We start from the raw sequence: 23,751 nt of genomic DNA, 5'->3' as shown, positions 1-23,751 counted from the left end.
GTTGCAGCATGCGAACTCTTAGTTGCGGCATGCATGTGGGATCTAGTTCCCTGACCAGGGATGGAACCTGGGCCCCCTGCATTGGGAGCATGGAGTCTTACCCACTGGACCACCAGGGGAGTCCCTGCACAGTAATTTTGTGCCATCTGGGCAGGGAAGTTCTAGATGAACCTAGATAATGGGCAACAAATTTATCAGTTCAGTGACCCAGGTTCATTCTTTCCAAACCTCAGTTAACCTTTGAAGGGCAGCCATTTTTCTTACAATGCCAAATTTGAATGACAATGTAAAATTTGAAATGAACAATATAAAAACATTTTATGCTGCTGTTTTTCCATTTTTCTTGGAATATGTATAGATCTTAGACCTTTTTACTTCAGTGTTTTCCAGCATATGATGGGGAGAGACTTCCAACACTAGAATCACTTCAAGGTTCTTGTTAAAATGTGGTCTTCCTGGACCCTACTCCAGACCTAATGAATCAGAATTGTGGCATGGGACCTGGAAATCTGTATTTTAAACAAGCTTCCTGGGCTTCCCTGGTGGCGCAGTGGTTAAGAATCTGCCTGCCAATGCAGGGAACATGGGTTCGAGCCCTGGTCTGGGAAGATCCCACATGCTGTGGAGCAACTAAGCCCGTGAGCCACAACTACTGAGCCTGCGCATCTGGAGCCTGTGCTCCGCAACGGGAGAGGCCGCAACAGTGAGAGGCCCGCGCACCACGATGAAGAGTGGCCCCCGCTCGCCGCAACTGGAGAAAGCCCGCACACAGAAACGAAGACCCAACACAGCCAAAAATAAATTAATTAATTAAAAAAAAAAAACAAAAAACAAGCTTCCTGGGTGCTTCTTATGAACACTTCAGTGTGTGACCTACTGAATTAAGTCTCCCCCCTTTTTATTTCTCATCTTAGCTCTCTTTTAGTTTCTAGAATTACTATTTAGCTTTATTACCTGAAGAGCCAGTTATTTGTAAGAAATAGCATTTGTAAGAAAATACCTGAAATATTCCAACAGAGAGAGTGAACTAAAACAATCTATACAGATAAGGTTACGTTGTATTCTGCCTGAGTTTAATGCTAGAGACCATTGTTTCGGTGGCTATATCCACTGGTTTCCCATTATTTGGAATGATTTATCTCGGAATAAACAAACATAACCCACTGTTTTGTTTCACTTTCTTTCCCCCCAAAGTACAAGTTTATAAAAATAGGTGAATCCAACAAATGATTTCAGATACTTGGTAAACCTCCCTTCATTTAACAAATACTTGAGTACCCACCCATGTGCCAGGCACTGTTCTGAGAGTTAAAATACAATGTGATCCAAAAAATACAATGTGATCAATGTTGGGGTAGGTATAGTCCCTTGGAAACTTGAGGAGCCTCTTAGACCAGTCTTCGGGGTTAGGGAAAGCATCTGGAGGAAAGTGTCATCTAAGCTGGGCTCTATATTGTAAGGCCAGGGAGGGTCTGAAGTATTTTCAGACAGAGGGAGCAACATGTACGGAGGAAGGCCCAGGCCCGTAGCCCCTATGCCATTCTCTCTTCACTATGTGTCACATATTAGGCATTTTTGATGAGCTAAGGTTAATGACAGTGTACTCTTCAGAGAGGTGAATCAAGTGCCTGTGGTCAACACAGTTAGAAAGAGGCAGAGTGAGACCCTGGAAGTCCTCTTGTTGACTTCAGACCTTGTACACATTTTGTTACCGTTATACTGTCTTTCATGCTGTATTATTTATTTTATATAAGCAAAAATTCATATGCCAGCTCATCTTTGGAGAAAAATTATCTGTGGTTAAGTAAACTTAATTTGAAGGGTAATGGTAAAAGGATGATTCATATGATTTAGGCTGTTTTATGTTGTGTATTTATGTGACACATGAAGCTATCCATCATGCAGTGGAAAGTCAGGAAGGTTAGGGCTTATGATACAGCTTTGGGAATCATTTGGTGTAAGTGACCTTTGATGACTTCAGCATAGGTGAGCTTACCCAGAGAGAGGAGAGATACTGACCCTTGAGTAATGCCTAGGAACAGGGGTGAGTGGAGAGAGAGAGGGAGAGAGGATTGCATGAGAAAATTGTGAATGATTTAAAAGATAGGAAAGGAAGCAGGAGAGTTCCATTTAAGAAAAAACAAGGGGAAGTACAATTTCAAAAATGAGGGATTAATCAACAACTCAAATGTCAACAGAGAGTGGTAAAAACTGAGACATGGTCCTTGGATTTTATAGTAAGAGATCTTCAGGAGAATAATTTCAACAGGATGGTGGGAGTGGAAGCTACACCCAAGTGGGCAGAGGGATGAATAGAAGATGAGGAAGTGGAAACAATGAGGACCCGGAAACTAAGGTTCTAAAGATGGGAGCAAGGTGAGATGGTAGTTTGAGGGGGGAGAGGGCTTAAGAGAAAAAAGGATTATTTCTTTAATCCATATATCCAAATTTCCACACACACACCCCCCAGAAATGTGAGCATGTTTTTAGGGCAAAGTCAGAGGTGGAGGTAAAGTTAGGGTCTGGGGAAGATAGAAGAGTCAGTATTGTGACACTTACTTTTCTCCTGACATAGGCCAGGTAGGGGGAAAGATTATATCTGAGGGTACTTTCTTCTTTTATCTCTGGAATAGTAACATGTGAATTGCTTAGGGTGAATATTTGTAAGTGCCTAGTGAAGATTGCTCTGATTCTTTGGTGAGCAGTTTCCAGTGAAATTGCTTCTCAGTTTTACAACTTATTTTTTCGTTACTTTTGCCCTGGATCTTAGTGCTTTTCTGTTTTGTTTTGTTTTGGGTTTTTTGGGCCGGGCCATGCAGCTTGAGGGCTGACCAGGGATTGAATCCCGGCCCTCAGCAGTGAGAGCACGGACTCCTAACCACTGCACCGCCAGGGAATTCCCTTAGTGTTTTGTTTTTGTTTTTTTTTTAATAATACTTTTTTTTTTTAAATAATGTCTTTTTATTTATTTATTCATTGGCTGAGTTGGGTCTTCGTTGCTGCGTGCGGGCTTTCTCTAGTTGCAGCGAGCGGGGGCTACTCTTCATTGCAGTGCACGGGCTTCTCATTGCGGTGGCTTCTCTTGTTGCGGAGCACTGGCTCTAGGCACGCAGGCTTCAGCAGTTGTGGCATGTGGGCCCAGTAGTTGTGGCTCGCGGACTCTAGAGCGAGGGCTCAGTAGTTGTGGCGCACGGGCTTAGTTGTTCCACGGCATCTGAGATCTTCCCGGACCACGGCTCAAACCCGTGTCCCCTGCATTGGCAGACAGATTCTTAACCACTGCGCCACCAGGGAAGCCCTCCCTCTTAGTGTTTTTAAGAACAAAATATTCTTATAGAGGATATAAGAAAGAGGCTAATGTTATTGAAGTGACTCTGTCCTTATGCAAATATCTATATCCATGCTGACCCGTAGGAATTTGGTTATTGTTACAATTTCCCTATTGTCTAGGATATATGTTTCTACAGAGACCTGGCTGAAGCTCTTCCAAGAACAGTAGCAATGATTATTCTAACATGCTATAGACTTGTATGTCACCATGTTGCTGAATAATAGAGTAGTGAGCCTTTTATGTGTAGTATTTGAAGCTATTTAGTGGTTCCATTTTCTTTTTTCATATCATTTGAGTGTATCTCAGAGTTTGAATAAGCTAAAATTACTGACTAATTCACAGTTCTGAAAAATGATATTTACCATCTCAACTTGCCTTAGGACTATATAATGGCAGTCATTTTTTGTACTAATAGTGTTTTGGATAAAATTTGACCCTTCATGCAGTTTTATTCAAGACATATTTATAGAGTTCCTTCTATTTAAAAAAGCAATATACTAGATACTAGAGGGTAAGAGGCAAAGTAGATCTGTCCTCTCACCTCAAGAATCTTGCTATCGAGTATGATTTATAAAATTATTATAAGGCAGAGGAAGTGACTGTGCTGATTGGGGTAAGGCTAGGGCAGTTCAGGAAAGGGTTCTTTGAGGAGGTAGTCTTTTCACTTGAGTCTTGAAAGGTGAATATATTGAGGAAGGGATAACAGTCTAAGTGTAAAGAAAAAATATATGGTGTATCAAGGGAGTAGAAATTGGCAATGGCATCATTTTGGAGATTCTAGATCTCTCTCCACATTCTATGAAATTAGGCTTCTCACCCTCAGAGAAAGAAGTTACAAATAAATAAAAGGGAATACTAGAATGAATTTTGTGATGCTAGATTGGAGTCAGCAGTATCACTATGAATTTATAGTTTAAAAATATATATGTATATATTTATAAATTTATATATAAATATAAATATATATAGGTAGATATAGAGATAAATATAGAAATATAGATGTGTATATATGTGGGTTAATATACATACATATATTTCCTAGTCCTGTCCCCTGAGAGCCTAGAAGCAGTGACATCTCAGTAGCAATGAGTACACCTAATGTCCAGGTCTTGGTTTCTCCAATAAAAGGAACCAGACCTCCTTGGAGAAGTGGTTGATTCCAGAGCTGGGGCAGGGCAAGCACAAGATGAATCTGGAACATCTTACAGAGCTAGAAAGGAAGTGCTTAAAAAAAAAAAAATTTGGTGGCATCTTGAAAGGACACCAGAGCCAAGCTGAAAGAGCTCCAAATGGCCAAGGTAGAATAATCTATGCAACAAAATAACATAACCCAGGGAATAAAATAATCCAGGAATTATCATAACCCAGAGAATAAAATAAATATCCATGAGTCTATACTAGTATATATAAGTGATTGAATAAATAAATGAGGGAGAAAGGATAATTCTTCCTTATAGAATAATTCCAATTAATAAATGTAGAAGGAATGAGGGCAATAGAAAATCACCATTGGAACACCACAGTATGGGACTTCCCTGGTGGTCTGGTAGTTAAGACTCCGTGCTTCCACTGCAGGGGGTGCAGGTTCGATCCCTGGTGGGGGAACTAAGGGATATAAAGGGAAGAAGATAGTCACTGTACAGTGGAGAAGCGTGGCAGGTACCACCTTCACCAAGTGATCAAGGTTAACATCATCAGTAATAAGATATCAAAATCATGTATCTTCTGATATGATGCACTGAGGAGGCATATCAGCTCTGTAGTATTCTTCCCCAGATTCTATAACCTCAATCTAATCTGAGAAAACATCATATTTTTTAAAAAAACAAACTTTTTTTGGAGCATTGAGAGATGTTCCAGGCTTATCTTGTTTTGTTTCATCTCTTTTTTAAAAATTAATTAATTTATTTGGCTGTGTTGGGTCTTGGTTGCAGCATGCGGGATCTTTTGTTGTGGTGCGCGGGCTTAGTTGCTCCCTGGCATGTGGGATCTTAGTTCCCCAAACAGGGATCGAACCCGAGTTCAGCTGGAAGGCAGATTCTTAACCACTGGACCACAGGGAAGTCCCCATCTCTTTTTTTTAATTGAAGTATAGTTGATTTATAATGTTGTGTTAGTTTCAGGTGTGCAGCAAAGTGATTCAGTTATACATTTACATATAATATCGATTCTTCTTCAGATTCTTTTCCCTTATAGATTATTATTAGATAATGAGGATAGTTCCCTGTCCAGGCTTATCTTGTATTTGCCCTTCCCCAGCTCTGTATCAAGCACTTCTCCAAGGAACCCTGGTTCTTTTTATTGGAGAAACCAGGAAACCCAAATTAGGGACAGTCTACATAATATCTGCCAGTACTCTTCAAAGTGTCAAGGCCATTCAAGGCAAGGAAAAACAGAAGAACTGTCAGAGATTGGAGGAGCCTTAAGGAGGCACAACAACTAAGTGCAGTATAGGGTCCTAGAATAGAAAAAGGACATTAATGAAAAAACTGGTAAAATTTGAATACAGTTTATAGTTTATTTGGTAGTACTGTACCAATGTTAATTTCTTAATTTTGATAATTGTACTGTGGTAATGTAAGATAAAGCTAGGTGAAAAGTATATGGAAACTTTTTACTATCTTTGCAACTCCTGTGTAAATCTAAAATTATTTCAACATCAGGACTTCCCTGGCAGTCCAGTGGTTAAGACTCTGTGCTTCCACTGCAGGGGACTAGGATTCCATCCCTGGTCGGGGAACTAAGATCCCACATGCCGCACGGCCCAGGTGAATTTAGTCACTATTTTTTGTACAAAAATATACCTTAGAAATAAATGTAGTTTATATTCTAAAAAAACATTATGTGGGAACACATTTCATGTTGCTTTTGCTTACAATTTCCCTTTGCACCTTGAAGTTTTTTAGATTTTTTTTTTCTTTTAATTAAGTCTACAATCTATTTCTAAAAGATAACATTTTTTCTTAACAAGTGAGTTTGTACTTTGTTCTCTGTTTTGAGGTTATATTCAAGCAACTATGCCTCTTGCACAAGCAACCATCTCAGGAGCAAAAAAAAAAAAATAGAGAGCAAGAAAGATATGACTGAGATTGGATTTTGTTTTTTAATTAGGGTATAGTTGCTTTACAATGTTGTGTTAGTTTCTGCTGTACAACGAAGTTAATCAGCTATATGTATACATATATCCCCTCCCTCTTGGGCCTTCCTCCCACCCTACTCCTGATCCCACCCATCTAAGTCACCACAGAGCACCGAGCTGAGCTCCCTGTGCTACTGTACAGCAGGTTGCCACTAGCTGTCTATTTTACACATGGTAGTGTATATATGTCAATCCCATGAGATTGGATTTTTAAGAACAGGATTTTATTAGTGGCAGCTCATTTGCTTTTGTCCCAGCCTTGTTTCTGGGAGACAATTTGCTTGGTTAGGTAAAGCTATAGATGAATTTATTAGAGCTGTTTCCCAAGCAGCTCCAGGCCTCACCCTAAGCAATCTCTTGAGGAAGCAGATACCTGGGGCCAAACTTCCCAGTGTGTCATTGCCCAACCCTTTATTTTCAAGGACCTTTGTTCAGAGATCTTTATATCTAGGCTGTAGCTCACCCAAAGGGGTTTAGCTGTTCCACCTCAAGCTACCTGGTGTGATAAAAGAACTTTGAACTGGGAATAGCTCTGGCTCTCATCCTGACTAGCTGGTGAGTTTGGGAAAGTTATTGGGTGTTTATGTGGCTTAATTCCCTTACTGTAAAAAAGGGGATTTGATTACTTGATTTCTAAGCTTCTCTCTTGATGTAAAAATCTGCCATATGTATCTGAAACTGAAGGCATCTTCCTCTTAGCAAATAGTTCCCCTTTCTATGTATGCCATTATTACTTGCTGTACCACTGTCCCAGTCTCTGAGGCTAGGTTGATCTTAGAGTTATTTTTGTTATATCTGTTTCCTTTAACTCCTGCACAAAGTTCCACCAATCCAGCAGTTCTTCCTTCACAGTTGAAGTTTGGGTTTTGGAGTCTGAACACTGAATTCTGCCTGGGCCATATGTTAGCTAGATGACCTTAGGCAAATTATTCAACCTCAATAAACCACAGTTGGCTTTTTTGTTTGTTTGTTTGTGTTTGTTTTTTAATGGAAATAGTCTGTCTCCAAGAGTGTTGTAAGAATTAGAGTTAGTAAGTGCCCGATAAGTGATAGCTGCCGTCATTATTTGTATATGACAATGCAATGGATTGGATCTTAAAGTCCACTGGGCCTCTGGAAAAAATATTCAAGGATATTGTAGCCCAAACCGAGTACATCCTTCTGGAAGAGTTTTTTTAGGTGTTGTACATGCCCTTTTCACTCTTAACAGGATTTCTAGGATTAAAGAAGTTGTCCTAAAGTCTGAGAATGGGACTGTCATCTGAGACAGAGTGGGTGAGTTGGGGGAGATATCACACATTTAATGCAAGCCCAGAAAGCCGAGATATTCATGATGGGAGAGTATTTCAAGCAGGCCCAAGGTAACTTTAAGTTTCTCTGAAATTCTTTTCAGAGAAACTTAAAGTTACCTCTGATGCTAAACTTAAAGTTATCTCTGATGCTAACCATTCTGGGAAGATACTTGCCACCACACTCTTACCAAAAGGTCATTTGTGTGGGTTGCAGCTAGGTGAGTTCAGAGATTTTGCTGCCCGGTTTTCGACCTTGGCTAAAGGTGATGGTCTTAATCATTACTCATACTCGTAGTGGAAAGAAAATTGACTTTGGAATCAGACAGAATATGGATTTGAATTCCAGCTCTGCTACTTTATAGCTAAGTAATCATTGTAAAGTTATTTAATATCTCTGAACCTCGGTTTCTTCATCACAAATGTAAGCTAATAAAACCAATCCTTTAAAGTGGTTGTGAGGATTGAGACGTGTGCTTTGCGTAACTAGATGTTTTTAGATGTTTTAAAGTGTTCCTTTCCTTCTAAGAGTCTGATTTTTAACCTTTCAGCTCCCTGCTGTGTATCACTAGGATTTTTCTTGCTGACATGTAGATCTCAACATGTGTAAAGCACAACTCCTCATTCCCCCTCGTCTTCCTCTGTTTACTCTCTGTTAGTGGCATCAACAACCTTCTAATGGTTCAAGTTCGATGATGCCACCTTTGATTCCTTCTCTCACCCTAAGTCCGTTTTATTCTAAGAACTCTCAATTCTTTCTTCCCACTTTTCCATTCCCACCTATGCTAATTTAAACCTTGATTACCTTTCACTTAGGCAGTTTTAGGATCTTCTTGACTACTAAATAAGACTCCAATCTTTTCCTGTCTTATCAAGTTACACACTGCTGCAGAATCAGCTTTTATTTTTTAAATAGTTTATTTATTTATTTGGTTGTGCTGGGTCTTGGTTGGGGCAGGTGTGCTCCTTGGTTGGGGCAGGTGTGCTCTTTAGTTGCGGCTCGCTGGCTCCTTAGTTGCGGCACGTGTGCTACTTAGTTGTGGCCAGAGGGCTCCTCAGTTGCGGCAGGTGTGCTCCTTAGTTGCAGCTCGCTGGCTCCTTAGTTGCAGCATGCATATGGGATCTAGTTCCCTCACCAGGGATCGAACCGAGGCCCCCTACGTTGGGAGCACGGAGTTTTAACCACTGCGCCACCAGGGAAGTCCCAGGATCAGCTTTTAGAACATGGCTTTTATTATGTTACTTGCTTTTTCAGAAACTCCCATTGAGACTGGGTAATCCACTACAGAGCTCTTTTCTTACAGATGTGGATATTGAGGCTCAGGGAAATCTTTTTTTTCATTTGCCATAAAGGTCACGCATGTGCTAGGGAATGACACATGACAACTAGACCTCATCTCTGCTCACCCACAGACTAGTTCTTTCCGCTGTTGGAATATGGTCCAGATTCCTTAGCGTTGTTTTCTTTGTTGCTGTTGTTGTTGTTTTGGCCGTGCCGCTCGGCTTGTGGAATCTTAGTTCCCCAACCAGGGATTGAACCCGGGCCCATGGCAGTGAGAGCACTGAGTCCTAACCACTGGACCACCGGGGAATCCTATTAGCATGGTTTTCAAGGCTGTTCCCAGTATGTCCTCATTCTGTCTTTCCCTACTTTAACTTCTCTTGCATCTAGAGTCTAACTCCATTAAAGTATCTTTTGTTGTTTCAGCTCCCTAGCAGTGTAATGCTGTTCCCCCTATCTGAGATGCACTTTCCGCCTCCTGCCCTCACTTGATGAAATTCTGCCAGTTTTGTAAGTCCCTAGTCTTCCCTTCTCTCCCACCATGCCAGGAAATCAAGTCCTGTACTCCGAGAACATTCATTGCCTCTAACCACATTCTGTCTTGTGCTATAAGTATTTGTGTGCGTTAGCAAGCCCGACAGATTATATACACAATTTGGAAGTAGTTACTCAGTAACCTGGTACCAGAGTCTATCAAAAATCATGTACTGATTCTCACCTTTGTATGTTTCACAGGGTGGCTAATCACATTGCTAAGACATAACAGTATGCTTCTGTGAAGATGTGGTCAGGGTGTGAGCCACGTCATTCCTTGAGTATAAAGTGTGCTTATCCTAGCCTTATACCAAGATAGTTGTTCTGACTTACCTTGGCTTTCTGGCGGAGAGTAATCAAAATCACAAAATTGGACTTGGGAATTAAAATCCTTTTTCTTTATCACATTCAGTCCCTCAAATAATTAATGCTTTTCCTTTTTTAATGAACAAGTATGAGAACATATATTCTGTATTTTTTTTTTTTTTGATCCAGAATTGATCCCTTTAGAACTGACAACATTTATCCCTGTACTTACATTGGAAGCATAATTGTACCAAATAATGTCTAAAGGTGTTGTTCGGTATTTCGTGGACTTGGCTTAAAGGGTCATTATTGTGGTTATACATAATTACATTTAGCTGAATAAACAGCTGTGTCATTTTCTTGTTAGAGAAAGGCCTGGCAAGGTCTGGTAGGTCTGTCAGTTACAAACTGGAAAGCAGATAGACAAATGTTATATATTATTTGATACACGCAGGTTTATTTCAAAGAACATGTATAGAATTAAGGTTATTTTATCCAGGGAGAAGAGATAATACAAAAAACTAACACATTGCTTACTTATTCTATGTCAGGGTCTTTTTTTTCTTTATCTTATTTATTCCTCATAAAGATACCATGAAGTAAGTACTGTTGTTATGGATGAGAAATCTAAGTTTTAGGGAAGGACACACAGCTTTAAGTAATGGGGCCAACACTCCCATTTAGTGCATGTGTCTCTTGACACCAGAGCTCCTTACCATAGGAGGGTTCAATGTTGTCTTACAACATGGGGATTTAAACAAACAAACAAAAACAACAAACTAATGTTTTCAGACAAGGCTTTAGTGGGGAGAACAGGTAGTACAAATGGGAAAGTAGTGTGGTCTTTTTGGGTCACTTATCACTTACTTTGCATCACAGGACTTTTAGTGTGAAATGGTAGCCCACGTTGCTTGGTTAAGCACATTGTGTGTTCTGCTGTTGTCAAGGCTGTTGGAAGCAGTGCCTGATGAACCATATATTCTACCAGATAAGTTATGCTCTGTGGTTGTCAGGAGAGCTGCAAGTAGCACTTTCATTTATATTGTTCAGTCTTCAAATAAGGAAACTATTGACTCATTTCTAATCTCACCTCCAACAAAGGTTGGAACTCCTTTGATAATTACTGGGGCAAAAACAAATAATCCAGTTAATGGATAGGGTCTAGGTGATGTCAAGGGCATGGCTTTATGTGTTCTTTGACTTGAAGCCAATACTACTATATTATACTTAAAATGTTCTTCATACTACTATAATATGCCTAGTATTTTAAGTATATTAGCTCCTTAAAACCCACATCAAAAACCCTGTAAGGGTAGGTATTCTCATTTTACAGTGAGGCAACTAAAACTGAAAAGGTTATATAATTTGTTCAAGGTTACAAAATTTTGATTTCATTTGAAGTCTACCTTGCCTTAAAGCCCATGCTCTTTGTATTATTCTATGCTGTATCCACAGCTCTCTCCCCAGCACCAAGTGGTCATTGCTACAGAACTTGGGGAGAGAGGGCAGCCAAAAAAACTTGGATGTAGGTAGAACCTAATTTGGACCTGACTCTACAGAGATGCCAATTGTACTTCCCCTGGGATGTAACTCAGAAGAGTGGGACATTTCACTCCAAATGTGACTTTGGAACAGGCTTAAAGTTCAGGGAAAGGCCAATCACTGTTTGCACAGTGGGGTCAGTCATAAAATGATGAAAACTGAAAGGGACCTTAGAGATTACCTGATCTAACCTTCTCGTTTTACAGGAAACTACAACCCAAATTCAATCATCTGACCAAGGTTACAGTTTTTGAGAGAACCGGTAGAGGACTACAGTCTGCTGCTCCAGGGCTCTCTGCTCTCTCACTTAACACCACACCGCTGCCAGTCCTTGGATGCTGGAGAATCCTCTTCTGTGTCTGATATTCTGACTTTCTTTATCCCATAGGTATTTCAGTATCTGTAGACAAGATGGAATCAACTCCATTTACTAGACGGCAATGGACTTCACTATCATTGAGGGTTACGGCCAAAGAACTTTCTCTTGTCAACAAGAACAAGTCATCGGCTATTGTAGAAATATTCTCCAAGTAAGTGCTGATCCTGGTCCAAAAGGACCATCTGTCTTGAGCAAACATTACCACCTGTCAGGGAGATTGGTAAAGGAAGTACATGGTGTAAAATGGCTTTTCTGAGCCCCTTCTGGATTTTAAGTACCATGCAAGGCTCTGTGGAGAAGGAAGATGATAATAATCAGGAGACACATTCTCTATATTTGAATTTTTGTTCAGTTGGGGAAAGAAAGAGTTATAAACACAAAAGATAATTATAAAACACATTAGTTATTAAGCAAAATGTCAGCAAGTCCAGAATGAACAGGAGTAAGGACTAGATATAAAATAAGAGAGCGAGAGTGACCACCATGGGCAGAAGCTAGTCAGGAAGGCTTTCTGGTTGAGATGAATTTTCAGGTAAGTTGTTTTTTTTTTTAAATGATTCTTTTAAATTATTATTTATTTATTTATTTATTTTTGGCTGTGTTGGGTCTTTGTTTCTGTGCGAGGGCTTTCTCTAGTTGCGGCGAGCCAGGGGCCACTCTTCATCGTGGTGCGCGGGCCTCTCACTGTCGCGGCCTCTCTCGTCGCGGAGCACAAGCTTCAGACGCGCAGGCTCAGTAGTTGTGGCTCACGGGCCTAGTTGCTCCGCGGCATGTGGGATCCTCCCAGACCAGGGCTCGAACCCGTGTCCCCTGCATTGGCAGGCAGATTCTCAACCACTGCGTCACCAGGGAAGCCCTTGAGGTAAGTTTTTAGTTGAAGGGAGTATTAGGTGCACTCTATACCTGCATTGTCCAATAGGGTAGCCACTACATATGTGGCTGCTTAAATTTAAATTAATTAAAATTAAAAATATTTAAAATTCAGTTCATCAGCTGCACTAGCCACATTTCAAGTGCCAATAGCTACGTGTAGCTGGTGGCTACCATACTGGACATCACAGAGACATTTCACCATTGCATAACGTTCTGTTGAACAGTGCAAACTATGTAGGCAGACTACAGCCTACTGGCTGCCTATTTTAGTAAATAAAGGTTTATTAGAATATAGCCATGTCCTTTTGTGTATTGTCCATGGCTGCTTTCGTGCAGCAGAGTTGCAGCAGCAGAGTTGCAATAGAGACCATATGGCTCTCAAAGTCTAAAATATTTACTATCTGGCTCTTTAAGAAAAAGTTTGCTGACCCCTGCTCTGGACCATGAGTTTTTTGGTATGAGGGCCCCTTTCCTGCATATTTTATATCCCTAGTGTGTAGCATGGTGATTAGAACATAGTAGGCACTCAACAAATCTTGAGGGAATGGTATAAGTTAATAATATACCAGAGATGGTAAGCCCATTAACTTCACTCAAATAGAGATGCCATAGAGCTTAGGGCAGAGTTTACCTCACTAGTAGAGTTTGTTAATTAATAGGAAGCTATGATACATTTAAGAGAAGAAAGATGGTAAAGATTTGAAGAAAGTGATTCTGTAGCTATATCTAGAATACAGCTAAATACCAGTAGGAAGTTTCTGTAATCTGCACTGTCACCTTTTCTTCAGTGACAAATCCATCAACCACCTGCTCTGTGGAAAACACTGCCCTTCCATCCTGTTGACCATGGTTATCACTTAAGGTGGCGTGGAGGTGGGGTGAGACCGCCTAGCTCTTTTACCTTCTATGTTATGCTTTTTACATTGCTGTAATTTTTATGTCAAATGTATTATTCTTATCAAAAAAAGAAAATCAATAAAGCTATTTCAGAAAAAAGGGGTCAAGCTCTGGAAAGCTATTAAGACTTAATTCCTGACCTCAAGGAATGTAATACTATAGTTTAGTATAGTTTGTATAGTAGAGGAAGTCCCCAAACTTCCTTCATCTTAAGAATCACATAAGGGGCTTCCCTGGTGGCGCAGTGGTTGAGAATTTGCCTGCTAATGCAGGGGACACGGGTTCGAGCCCTGGTCTGGGAGGATCCCACATGCCGCGGAGCAACTGGGCCCGTGAGCCACAACTACTGAGCCTGTGCATCTGGAGCCTGTGCTCCGCAACAAGAGAGGCCGCGATAGTGAGAGGCCTGTGCACCGCAATGAAGGGTGGCCCCCGCTTGCCGCATCTAGAGAAAGCCCTCGCTCAGAAACGAAGATCCAACACAGCCAAAAATGAATAAATAAATTAATAAAAAAAAAAAAAAAGAATCACATGAGGTACCTGTTAATAATATGGTGTTCCAGGGAGTTCCCTGGTGGCCTAGTGGTTAGGATTCCGGGCTTTCACTGCCATGGCCCGGGTTCAATTCCTGGTTGGGGAACTGAGATCCCACCAGCCAAGTGGCATGGCCAAAAAAAAAAAAAAAGGTGGGGGAGAATAATATGGTGTTCCAGTTATTGCTATACAGGAAAAAAAATCTTCAAAATTTAGTGGCTTGCAATAATGACAATACTTATTTTACTGTGAATCTCCAATTTGGGCAGGGCTTGCCTCTGTTCCCCTCACCATCCCCGGTATCTCAGAACTGGGGGCCGTAGTCATCTAAAGGCTTACTCACAAGTCAGGCAGTTGATGCTGGCAGTCATCTGGGGTCTCAGCTGCGGCCACGATCAGAACACCTACATATGGCTTTTCCATGTGGATGCTTGGCTTGCTTGGCTGGGTTCCAAGGGCAAGCATCCAGAGAGGGAGGGAAGGAGGGAACAAAGAAGGAAGGGAGTCAGGGCCAGGGGTTGTGTAGCCTTTTATGACCTAGCCTCAGAAGTTATACAGTATCACTTTTTCCACATTCTCTTCATTAGGACCAAGTCACTAAAGCTGGCTCATGTTCGGAGGGAGGGGAATTTGACTCTACCTTTTGGTGAGAGAAATGTCAGAGATTTGGGGGGACATGTTTTAAAACCATCCTAAATGGCTTCTTAGGCTCCTCCCTTAAAGATTCTGATTCGATGTATCTGGGATGGGACCCAGGAGTTTGTGTTTTTAACAAGTATCCTAGTGATTTTTACCTTCAGGGAAGTTTAAGAAGCACTGGTAATGGAAGAGAGGGACTTATGAACTCAAAGCCGTGAACTTGAACGTAAAGCAGAACAAATAAGGTTTATTTGTTCAAGTAAAGGTTCAAGTAAAGGCTTGTGGAAGCTGAACATGAATAAAAGGAATAGGAAAGCAAGGAGTCAGTCGAGCATGGAGAAATACAGAAGGGAGAAAGGACTGGAACAGTTCAGTTAGGGCCAGATGCTGGAAGGCCTTGAGTGCCATGCTAAGTTTAGGATTTAGTTAGATAAACAACAGAAACAATGGAAAGTTTTTATGATCAGGCTTGTATTTAGTGCCCTTTTTTTTTTTTTTTTTTTTTTTTTTTTTTTTTGGCTGCAGCATGCAGGATCTTAGTTCCCTGACCAGGTTTCAAACCAGTGTCCCCTGCAATGGAAGTGTGGAGTCTTAACCACTGAACCGCTAGGGAAGTCTCTATCAGGCTTGTATTTAGAAAAATGCTTCTGGAAACAATGTAAAAGGTATATTGGAAAGGTGACAGATTGATAGCATGGAAACAAATTCTGAGGCTCTCTTGAGAACCCAAGTGAAAGCTATTGAGGGTGGGGGGCAGGAGGAGGAGTGGAAATGAAGGGAAGGATTTGAGACAGTTCTGAGTTGTGATTAATGGGACTTGGAAACTCCCTGTTCTTCAGAGAAACTTCTCCACATTCTTACCCTTTTCACCCTCCCTAGCCCCACCTCTCTTTCACTGAACTTGGCTTTCCCTCGCCAGGCATTCTGTTTCTGAGTAGTGCCTGCTCTTTCTGCACATGCTTCCCTGAAATATTCTGGGGCCAGGAGTCAGGGGTGCTACATCTCCGCTGCTGTTTCCCATCCATTGTTTTTTTTTTGCCTTGTTCTGAGGTTGTAAACCTGTGCTTTGAGCTCACATCTAATCATAGTATTCTTATGCTCCCCTTCAGGACAGTGGTGTGCCAAGCTCCTTGCCTTCACTGGGGACGCTAGCTTCCAGCTTCATTTTCTCCTCAGTGTTTCTCAATGGGGGTGCTATTAGCATTTTGGATTAGGCAGATCTTCCTTGTGCAGGATGTTCATCTTCTTGCCTTCCTCCAGTTGCTAGTAGTACCCCATGATATTGTGGCAACCAAAAAAAAGTGGGGGAGAGACCCCAATAAGATTCTCACACATTTCCAAATGTCCCGGCCAGTAGTGCCCCCAGTGTAGAATCACTGGCCCACATAAATGACCTGTCTGATACTTTGGACTCATCATTTCTTATTTATTTATTTATTTATTGGCCACGCCACACGGCTTGCGGGATCTTAGTTTCCCGATCAGGGACTGAACTCAGGCCCTGGCAGTAAAAGCACTGAGTCCTAATCACTGGACCCCCAGGGAATTCCCATGGACTCATCATTTCTTGATCTTCCCTACTTCTTCAACCTGCACATTGTCTCCCATGCCCCTGCATCTAGTCCCAACCTTTTCATCACCCAGAATCCACTCTGAAATGTGCATCTGGAAAACCTACTCTCTGATTAGAGCCTCCTTTTCTACTTGTTCCACTTTCTTATTCCCACTGACCCTGCTCTTTGGCCAAACCGGGACACCCAGGCCATGGATGTCGTCCCCTTCCTGGCTTCACTTCCTTCCCTGCCTAACTCGTTCAGTCACTTCAGTGAAACTCTCACCCCTTCCTCAGTTCCCATCCCACTGTTTTATTCTGTCATTGTCCATTCCAGCCAATTCTCAAGATAGAGGATTTGGGTCCTATAGTAGCACTGATGAGAGGAAGTTGGAAAAAGCTGCTTATTTTAGGGGCTTCTTAATCTTGCAGGGAGAAGGTGCAAAGGGACCTTAAGAGGCCACCTTCTCATAGAACAGTAGGGTGACTGTCTTTTCTCCACAAAGGTTATAAAGGCAAATGGCAGTTATGCAAAACTGTAAATCCTGAAGCCATTAATCTGAATCAATATGCCAGGTACGCTAGACTCTTGATGGAAATCGATACTATTTCTAATCCTAATAAAAACTATATGAGGGAGGGACTTCCCTGGTGGTCCAGTGGTTAAGACTCCGCACTTCCACTGCAGGAGCCTCGGGTTCAATCCCTGGTTGGGGAACTAAGATCCCGCATGCTGCATGGTATGGCCAACAAAACAAAACAAAACAAAACAAAAAAACTATGTGAGGAAGGGACATTATCCCTGTCTTATAGTTGAGAACACTGAGGAGTAGAGAGTAACCTGCCCAAGTTAATATTTTGATTTTTTTCTGTCTAGTATTTTTCTTCTGATGCATAGGTCCTACTATTGAACTGGTTTTGAAGGATGAATAGAATTTTATTTGGTAGGCCGGGACCATGGTGGTGACATTGCAGAGGAAGGGGAGTGATAGGAGGTAAGACACAGAAATGGGACAGGACATGATGTGCACTTAAGACAGTGAAAACCAGAGAATCAGCCTGGATTCCTTCTCCAGGTTTCATACTTGGTGGAGACGTATTGCCGACACGGCTTAAGGCTTTGAGGATTCACACACAGTAGGTTCCCAAAGCAGATTGCAGGACTGTTTTCCACAAAACGTACATTAATTTTGACTTCTAACACAACTGACCTGATTTTCTCTTATTTTGAAACGATCTCTATTATGGGGTTTTCAATTAATAAATCCTATATAAGCCTAGTTAAGAGACTGTAGGAAACCTCGGGAGGTTTGTGACCGGAGACTAATATAAAAATGGTATCTGGAGGAAGCTTAATCTGGCTGCTGTTTGTAAGATTAGCTGGTCTTTACTTTCTAACTGTTGATAATGTTTTACATGGATATATCCATAGGAGTGGTTTTTCTAGCATCACAGCTTGTGTCTTATGAGTGCTTTATAACTCCAGACTTATTTCTTTTACTAAACCTCTATACTATATAAAGCATTAAATTTGAGTAGGGAGGATGCTCTTGAACGGTCAGTTTGAACAGCTAGCTTTGGTTTCCCTCACAAATGACTGCAGCATAGTATAATCCTTTGCTTGATTAAAATTTGACTCTTTTGGTAGAATTCGGTTTCTTTGCAGAAGGTTCCTCTTTGACTCATGTATTTTTAGAGTTGAAGGGAATCTAGCCCAGTGCTTTTCAAACTATCTTAATTGAGTTCTTCAGAGGAACCTCAGGGGCCAGTTCTGGGAAGACGGGAATATCTAAAGGGCTGAGCCTGTGACCTTCCACTCCAGTGGTCCTGCTTTGATCCCTTTTATATGTGAGGTTCTAAGTTATCATTTGAAAAGAGGATTCTCCAACAAAAAAGAACTACTGATCTGGCTAACCTTTGTCCCATTCCTCTGACAAATAAGGAACTTGTGGTCCAGCAATTATGACTAAAGATCACATCCCAAGATAGTGGCAGAGCTTAATCCAGGACACTTAATTCCTCCACCACCCGTGCCTGCCCTCCTGTCACTGCTCCTCCCACTCTTGTTATAACTTTACCCATTCCACAGTCCCAAGAAAGAACAGGGTTTATATTTAGTTTTCTGTGACCAGTTTCCCTTTATTAAGAAAAAATTTGACCCTCAGATCTCCCTGGTTAACTTCTTTGCTTCTCTGTAACATTTTGGTGGTGAAATTATTCCAGAAGAAAATACATTTCCTAAAACTTGGGAGTTTCTTTTTTCCTTTTTTGGCTCAGTGAGACCTTTGCTCTATTTGAAGGCATACAAGCAAGAGTCATGGCTCAGGAACTCTGTTTTCTGGTCTTAGAAAAGGTTGAGACACTGTTATTACTCCCCAGATAATTTTAGCATCCTCCATCAGCTGCCTGCCTCACAGCTGAGCATTAAGGAGCAGTTGCAATATTAAATTCTTTGTGTGAAGAGGAGACTGGAGGACAAGAAAATCTGGGAAGGGAAGAGGGATAAGATTTTAACTATAGAAATCTCATGGCAAATATTTTTTCCCTCAGATTTGGATCTTTAAAATGTCTTCACTTCTCCCCCTATCCAGTGACCTTCACATTTTTTGTCAGAATAATGCTAGTTGCTCCGAGCGTCTTTGAGGAAAGTCTAAGGCCTGAATCCTGATCTACCACTTAATTCGGAAGTATTGTACCTCAGCGTCTCTTAGCATTCTGAGAGTCAAAATGTAAAAGTACCAAGGATCTAACTTGGAAGAAAGCAGTGGTGTGGAACCTTTCCACACCACTAGTAGTGGTGTGTATCTACTATTTAGCAAGTACTTCATTACAAATAAAGGGTGGTGATATTTGAGTGGGAGTTTCAAAGCAATTCAAGACAACCGTCAGTGTATACACCTGTATCTTACAGATAGATGCCTCAGTGCTAAAAGGATAGGACTGAAGATGGAAACTATTTTGATCTTTCTTTAAATATACGTTTCTGTTAAGACAGTAAAGGGAAGGGAACCTCTGAGCTTATTTATCCAACTAATCACAGTGTAAATTGTTCTCCTTGCCTTGGAGAACAATTGGCTAAGAATAAACCTGTCTGCTGATTGGCTCCAGCTTTCATATATTGTATTATTGCTGTAATATACTGTAGATGATTACCCAACGGGTGTGGAAACATAAGTTCAAGGCCAGTCCTAAGTTTCTTTTTAGCCATAATCCACTGTGTTTCTGCATTCCATTTTTAGGGACTCTTAGATACAGTAGTACAAGTGGGGAAAAAAATATATGTACAGGGCCATTCACCAAAGCACTATTTGTAATGATGGATAACTGGAAATAATCCAAATGCCCATTAAAAGGACTATGGGTTAATAAATTGTATTTATAACGGAAGAGGATTGCCAGGGTTACCAAAGACTTCTATGTTGCTGAATCAAGGAGATGTTTGTTAGCCTTTGTCTTAGATGACCCCTTGCCACTTCTTCCCACATTTTTTCTTCTCTTGGCTTCTCTGGGAGTCTCTTGGTTTTCCTGTTACCTCCATCTGTTCCTTCTCATTCTCTGTTATCACCTCTTCTTCATGTTCTGACTGCTAAATGTTAGAGTCTCCAGGACTGAGTTCTGGGCTTTTTCTTGCACTACGCACTCTTCATAGATGATATCATATACTTTCATGGCTTTAGTATCATCTGTGGACAGACAAGTCCTAAATTTATATTGTTAGCTCAGATCTCTCTTTCGAGCTCTGATTAGGCAGTGTATCTAATCACTGCCACCACCAAGTGGATGCTTTAGTTAACACGGCTAACGCTGAACTCTTCGTCTTCCCCATCCCCAACTTTGCTCCTCCTTCCATTGACTCATCTGCTGGAAACCTGGGAGTCATTCTTGAACTTGTCTTCCTCATTACCAATCCTGTTGATTCTGAAATATACCTCAAATCTATTCATTTTATCTCTAGTGCCACCACCCTGGACCAAGCCAGCATCTTCTCTCACTATTGCTGCCTCCATTCTCAGCCCCCTCCAGTCCATTCTCCACACAGCATCCACTGCTCTTTTAAAAACATGGCTTGGGTCAGTGACCATTCATTGTACCTAAGATTACATTCAAAATCCTTAGCATAGGGGCTTCCCTGGTGGCGCAGTGGTTGAGAGTCTGCCTACCGGTACAGAGGACACGGGTTCGAGCCCTGGTCTGGGAAGATCCCACATGCCGCGGAGCAACTGGGCCCGTGAGCCACAATTGCTGAACCTGCGCGTCTGGAGCCTGTGCTCCGAAACAGGAGAGGCCGCGATAGTGAGAGGCCCGCGCACCATGATGAAGAATGGCCCCCGCTTGCCACAACTGGAGAGGGCCCTCGCACAGAAATGGAGACCCAACACAGCCATAAATAAATAAATTTAAAAAAAAAAATTTAGGCATAGACCCAGCTATACATACCTTGCCACCATAAAAAATCTCAGAGTTTCATTGAAAAGAAAGAAAAGGGGAATGTCTCTTGGAATAATAAACATATTATAAAAAAAAAAAAAATCCTTAGCATAGCCTGCAAAGCCCTTGCCTCCCAGCATCATCTCCTGACCTCTGCCTTTATCGCAGAGTGCTTCAGCAACATTGGAGTTCTTTGTATATCTTATACACATGAGACACTGTCTTGCCTTGGGGACTTTGTGTGTGCTCTTCTTCTGTGCCTGGAATGCTTTTCTTGCTTCGTTTTGCTTGGCTGACTCCTTCTGATCAAACTTCAGATCTCAGCCTAAAGGTCACTTCCTCAGCAAGGCTTTCCTTCACACACACACGCACGCACACGTGCATGCCCGCGCACACACACGCACATATACACACCCCACCCACCACCTTCTCAATTTGGTTCCTTTGTTAGGTTGTTGAATAATACTCTGTCCTTTTTCTTTGAAGAATTTACACTATATATGTGTGTATGTATGTATGTGTATATGTATATATTTGTGTGTGTGTGCGTCTGTGTGCATGTACGTGTTTAATATTTAAGCTACAGGCTGCCTGAGAGCAGGAACTATGTCTCTTTTGGTTATTTCTTTCACTACTTTTTCTCTAGTGCTTAGAACATATTTCTTTTTTTTTTTTTTTGGCCTCGCGGCACGGCTTGTGAGATCTTAGTTCCCCAACCAGGGATCGAACCTGGGCCCACTGGCAATGAAAGGGCCAAGTCCTAACCACTGGACCACCCGAGAGTTCCCTAGAACATACTTCTTTTTCTTTTTTTTTTTTAAATTAACACTGATACTTTTTTTTTTTAATTAATTAATTTATTTATTTATTTATTTTTGGCTGTATTGGGTCTTTGTTTCTGTGCGAGGGCTTTCTCTACTTGTGGCAAGCGGGGGCCACTCTTCATCGCAGTGCGCGGGCCTCTCACTGTCGCGGCCTCTCGTTTTGGGACACAGACTCCAGATGCGCAGGCTCAGTAGTTGTGGCTCACGGGCCTAGTTGCTCCGCGGCGTGTGGGATCCTCCCAGACCAGGGCTCGAACCCGTGTCCCCTGCATTAGCAGGCAGATTCCCAACCACTGCGCCACCAGGGAAGCCCCTAGAACATACTTCTTGAGCAATATTTGTTATTTTTTTAAAATTTTGTATATTTTGGATGTTAATCCCTTATCAGATATATGATTCGCAAATATTTTCTGCCATTGCATGGGTTGCCTTTTCACTCTGTTGATGGTGTCCTTTGGTTCACAGATTTTGCTGAAGTCCAATTTATCTATTTTTTCTTTTGTTGCCTGTGCTTTGGGTGTCATTTCAAGAAATCATTGCCAAATTCAATATCATAAGGCTTTGCCCTTGTTTTCTTCTAAGAGTTTTATAGTTTTAACTTTTATACTTAGGTCTTTTTTTTGCATGGGGATATCTAGTTTTTCCAACATCATTTATTGAAAAGACTATCTTTTCCCCATTAGATGGTCTTGGCATCCTTGTTGAAATCCTTTGGCCATATATGTGAGTGTTTATTTCTGGGCTCTCTATTCTATTCCGTTGATCTACATGTCTGTCTTTATGCCAGTATCACACTGGGTTGTTTTTTTTTTTTAATTTTGGTAATATGTACATAACATATAATATACCATTTTAACCATTTTTAAGTATACATTTCAGTGACATTAAGTACATTCACATTGTTGTGCAACCATTACCACTGTGCTTTTGTTCTTTATATAGTTGCATAGTATTCCACTGCGTGAATACATTATAATTTATTTACCAGTCCTCTGTTAATGGACATTCAGGTTGTTTTCAGTCATTTGCTATCACATTTAATGCTATGACAAATAATCTAATGTAAAAGTCATTTTTGCTTGTGTGAGTATACCTATAAGATAAAATTGGCGAATCGTAACATTTGTGCTTTTGTAATTTTGTAATTCTTGTAAATTGACAAAATGCCTTCCATAGAGGTTTTATTAATTTACCCTCAGTATGTTAGCTTTTTTTTTTTTTTTAAAGCTTTTTCTACTTGATGGATAAAAAATGTTCTTAGTGTTGTTTGAATTTTTATTTTGAGGCTGAACATTCTTATTTTTTATTTAAGAGTCATTTGATATTTTCTGTGAACTGTATGTTTATGGTCATGCCCATTTTTCTATTAAGTTGTTTACCAGTTTCTTATTGATTTTTAAGAGTTCTTTGTATTTTAGGGAAATCAGCCTTTTGTCTGTAATGTACGTTTCAAATATCTTTCTAGCTTGTCATTTGATTTATAGCAGTTCTAATCCCATTTTCTTCCATAACCTGTGGTCAATGAAATCCCAGAAAATTTTGGAAGCCCTTTCACCCTACCCTATAAGAAAGTTCTGCTCAGTTTCAGAGTATTACCCAGTCTGGTGAATGAGACACTGATATCTGATTACTGTTAAAATTTAAACAATAATAAGACTGGAAAAGACGTTAGAAATCCTCTCAAATGCACTTAATTTCGTCAATGAGGCCCAAGTAAATGAAGTGATATAACCCAGGTTACATAGCAGGTAAGCAATGGTGCCAGACCTAGGACTTTCCTCTGGCTTCCATTTTGGATGAGGTTGTTCTATTTAACACACACAATAAGGAAGTTCTGAGCTTGTGAAGGTTTTTATGAGTTGAACGTTGGTTTTGGTAGAGGAATGGGCCCTTTCCCGTACTGCTCTTTACCTTTTTGTCTCATATCCTTTTCCTTGCCCAAATGCCTTGTGAATTCTGAAATTCTACCTTAAGGCAGGAACAAATGGCCCGTTGAATGTGCCCTTTTCTAGGGTTGGGTTGGTGAGTTCTAGGCATGCAGGCACGCGGTGGGGATTCTCCATGTGATGGTGCTGCCTTCAGTGCTTGACTCAGAGGCTCTGAGGAAGCCAGGTTAAGATGGTTCTTAGTGGTTTGGAGATTTGCTGTAACCTGGACCTCCCAAGCCTTCTTTGTCTTCAAATGCAGAAAACCTGATCCCCC

At 41.0% G+C, this 23,751-nt stretch overlaps 1 protein-coding gene across 2 annotated transcripts in view; it reads left to right on the top strand.

The window, feature by feature from the left end:
- LIMA1 (LIM domain and actin binding 1) overlaps nt 1–23,751 on the top strand; it is an 85,801-nt gene that overhangs the window by 17,778 nt on the left and 44,272 nt on the right. For both annotated transcript variants that reach the window (XM_068561461.1, XM_068561460.1), the window contains exon 2: nt 11,812–11,953. In XM_068561461.1, the coding sequence (XP_068417562.1) occupies nt 11,835–11,953 (119 nt within the window). In that variant the 5' untranslated portion in view covers nt 11,812–11,834. The remainder of the gene's footprint in view (nt 1–11,811; nt 11,954–23,751) is intronic.

The sequence above is a fragment of the Eschrichtius robustus genome, chromosome 13, assembly GCF_028021215.1.
Source record: "Eschrichtius robustus isolate mEscRob2 chromosome 13, mEscRob2.pri, whole genome shotgun sequence".
NCBI lineage: Eukaryota > Metazoa > Chordata > Mammalia > Artiodactyla > Eschrichtiidae > Eschrichtius > Eschrichtius robustus.
Note: the sequence above shows the minus strand (reverse complement) of the source record. Positions and strands in the feature narration are given on the sequence as shown.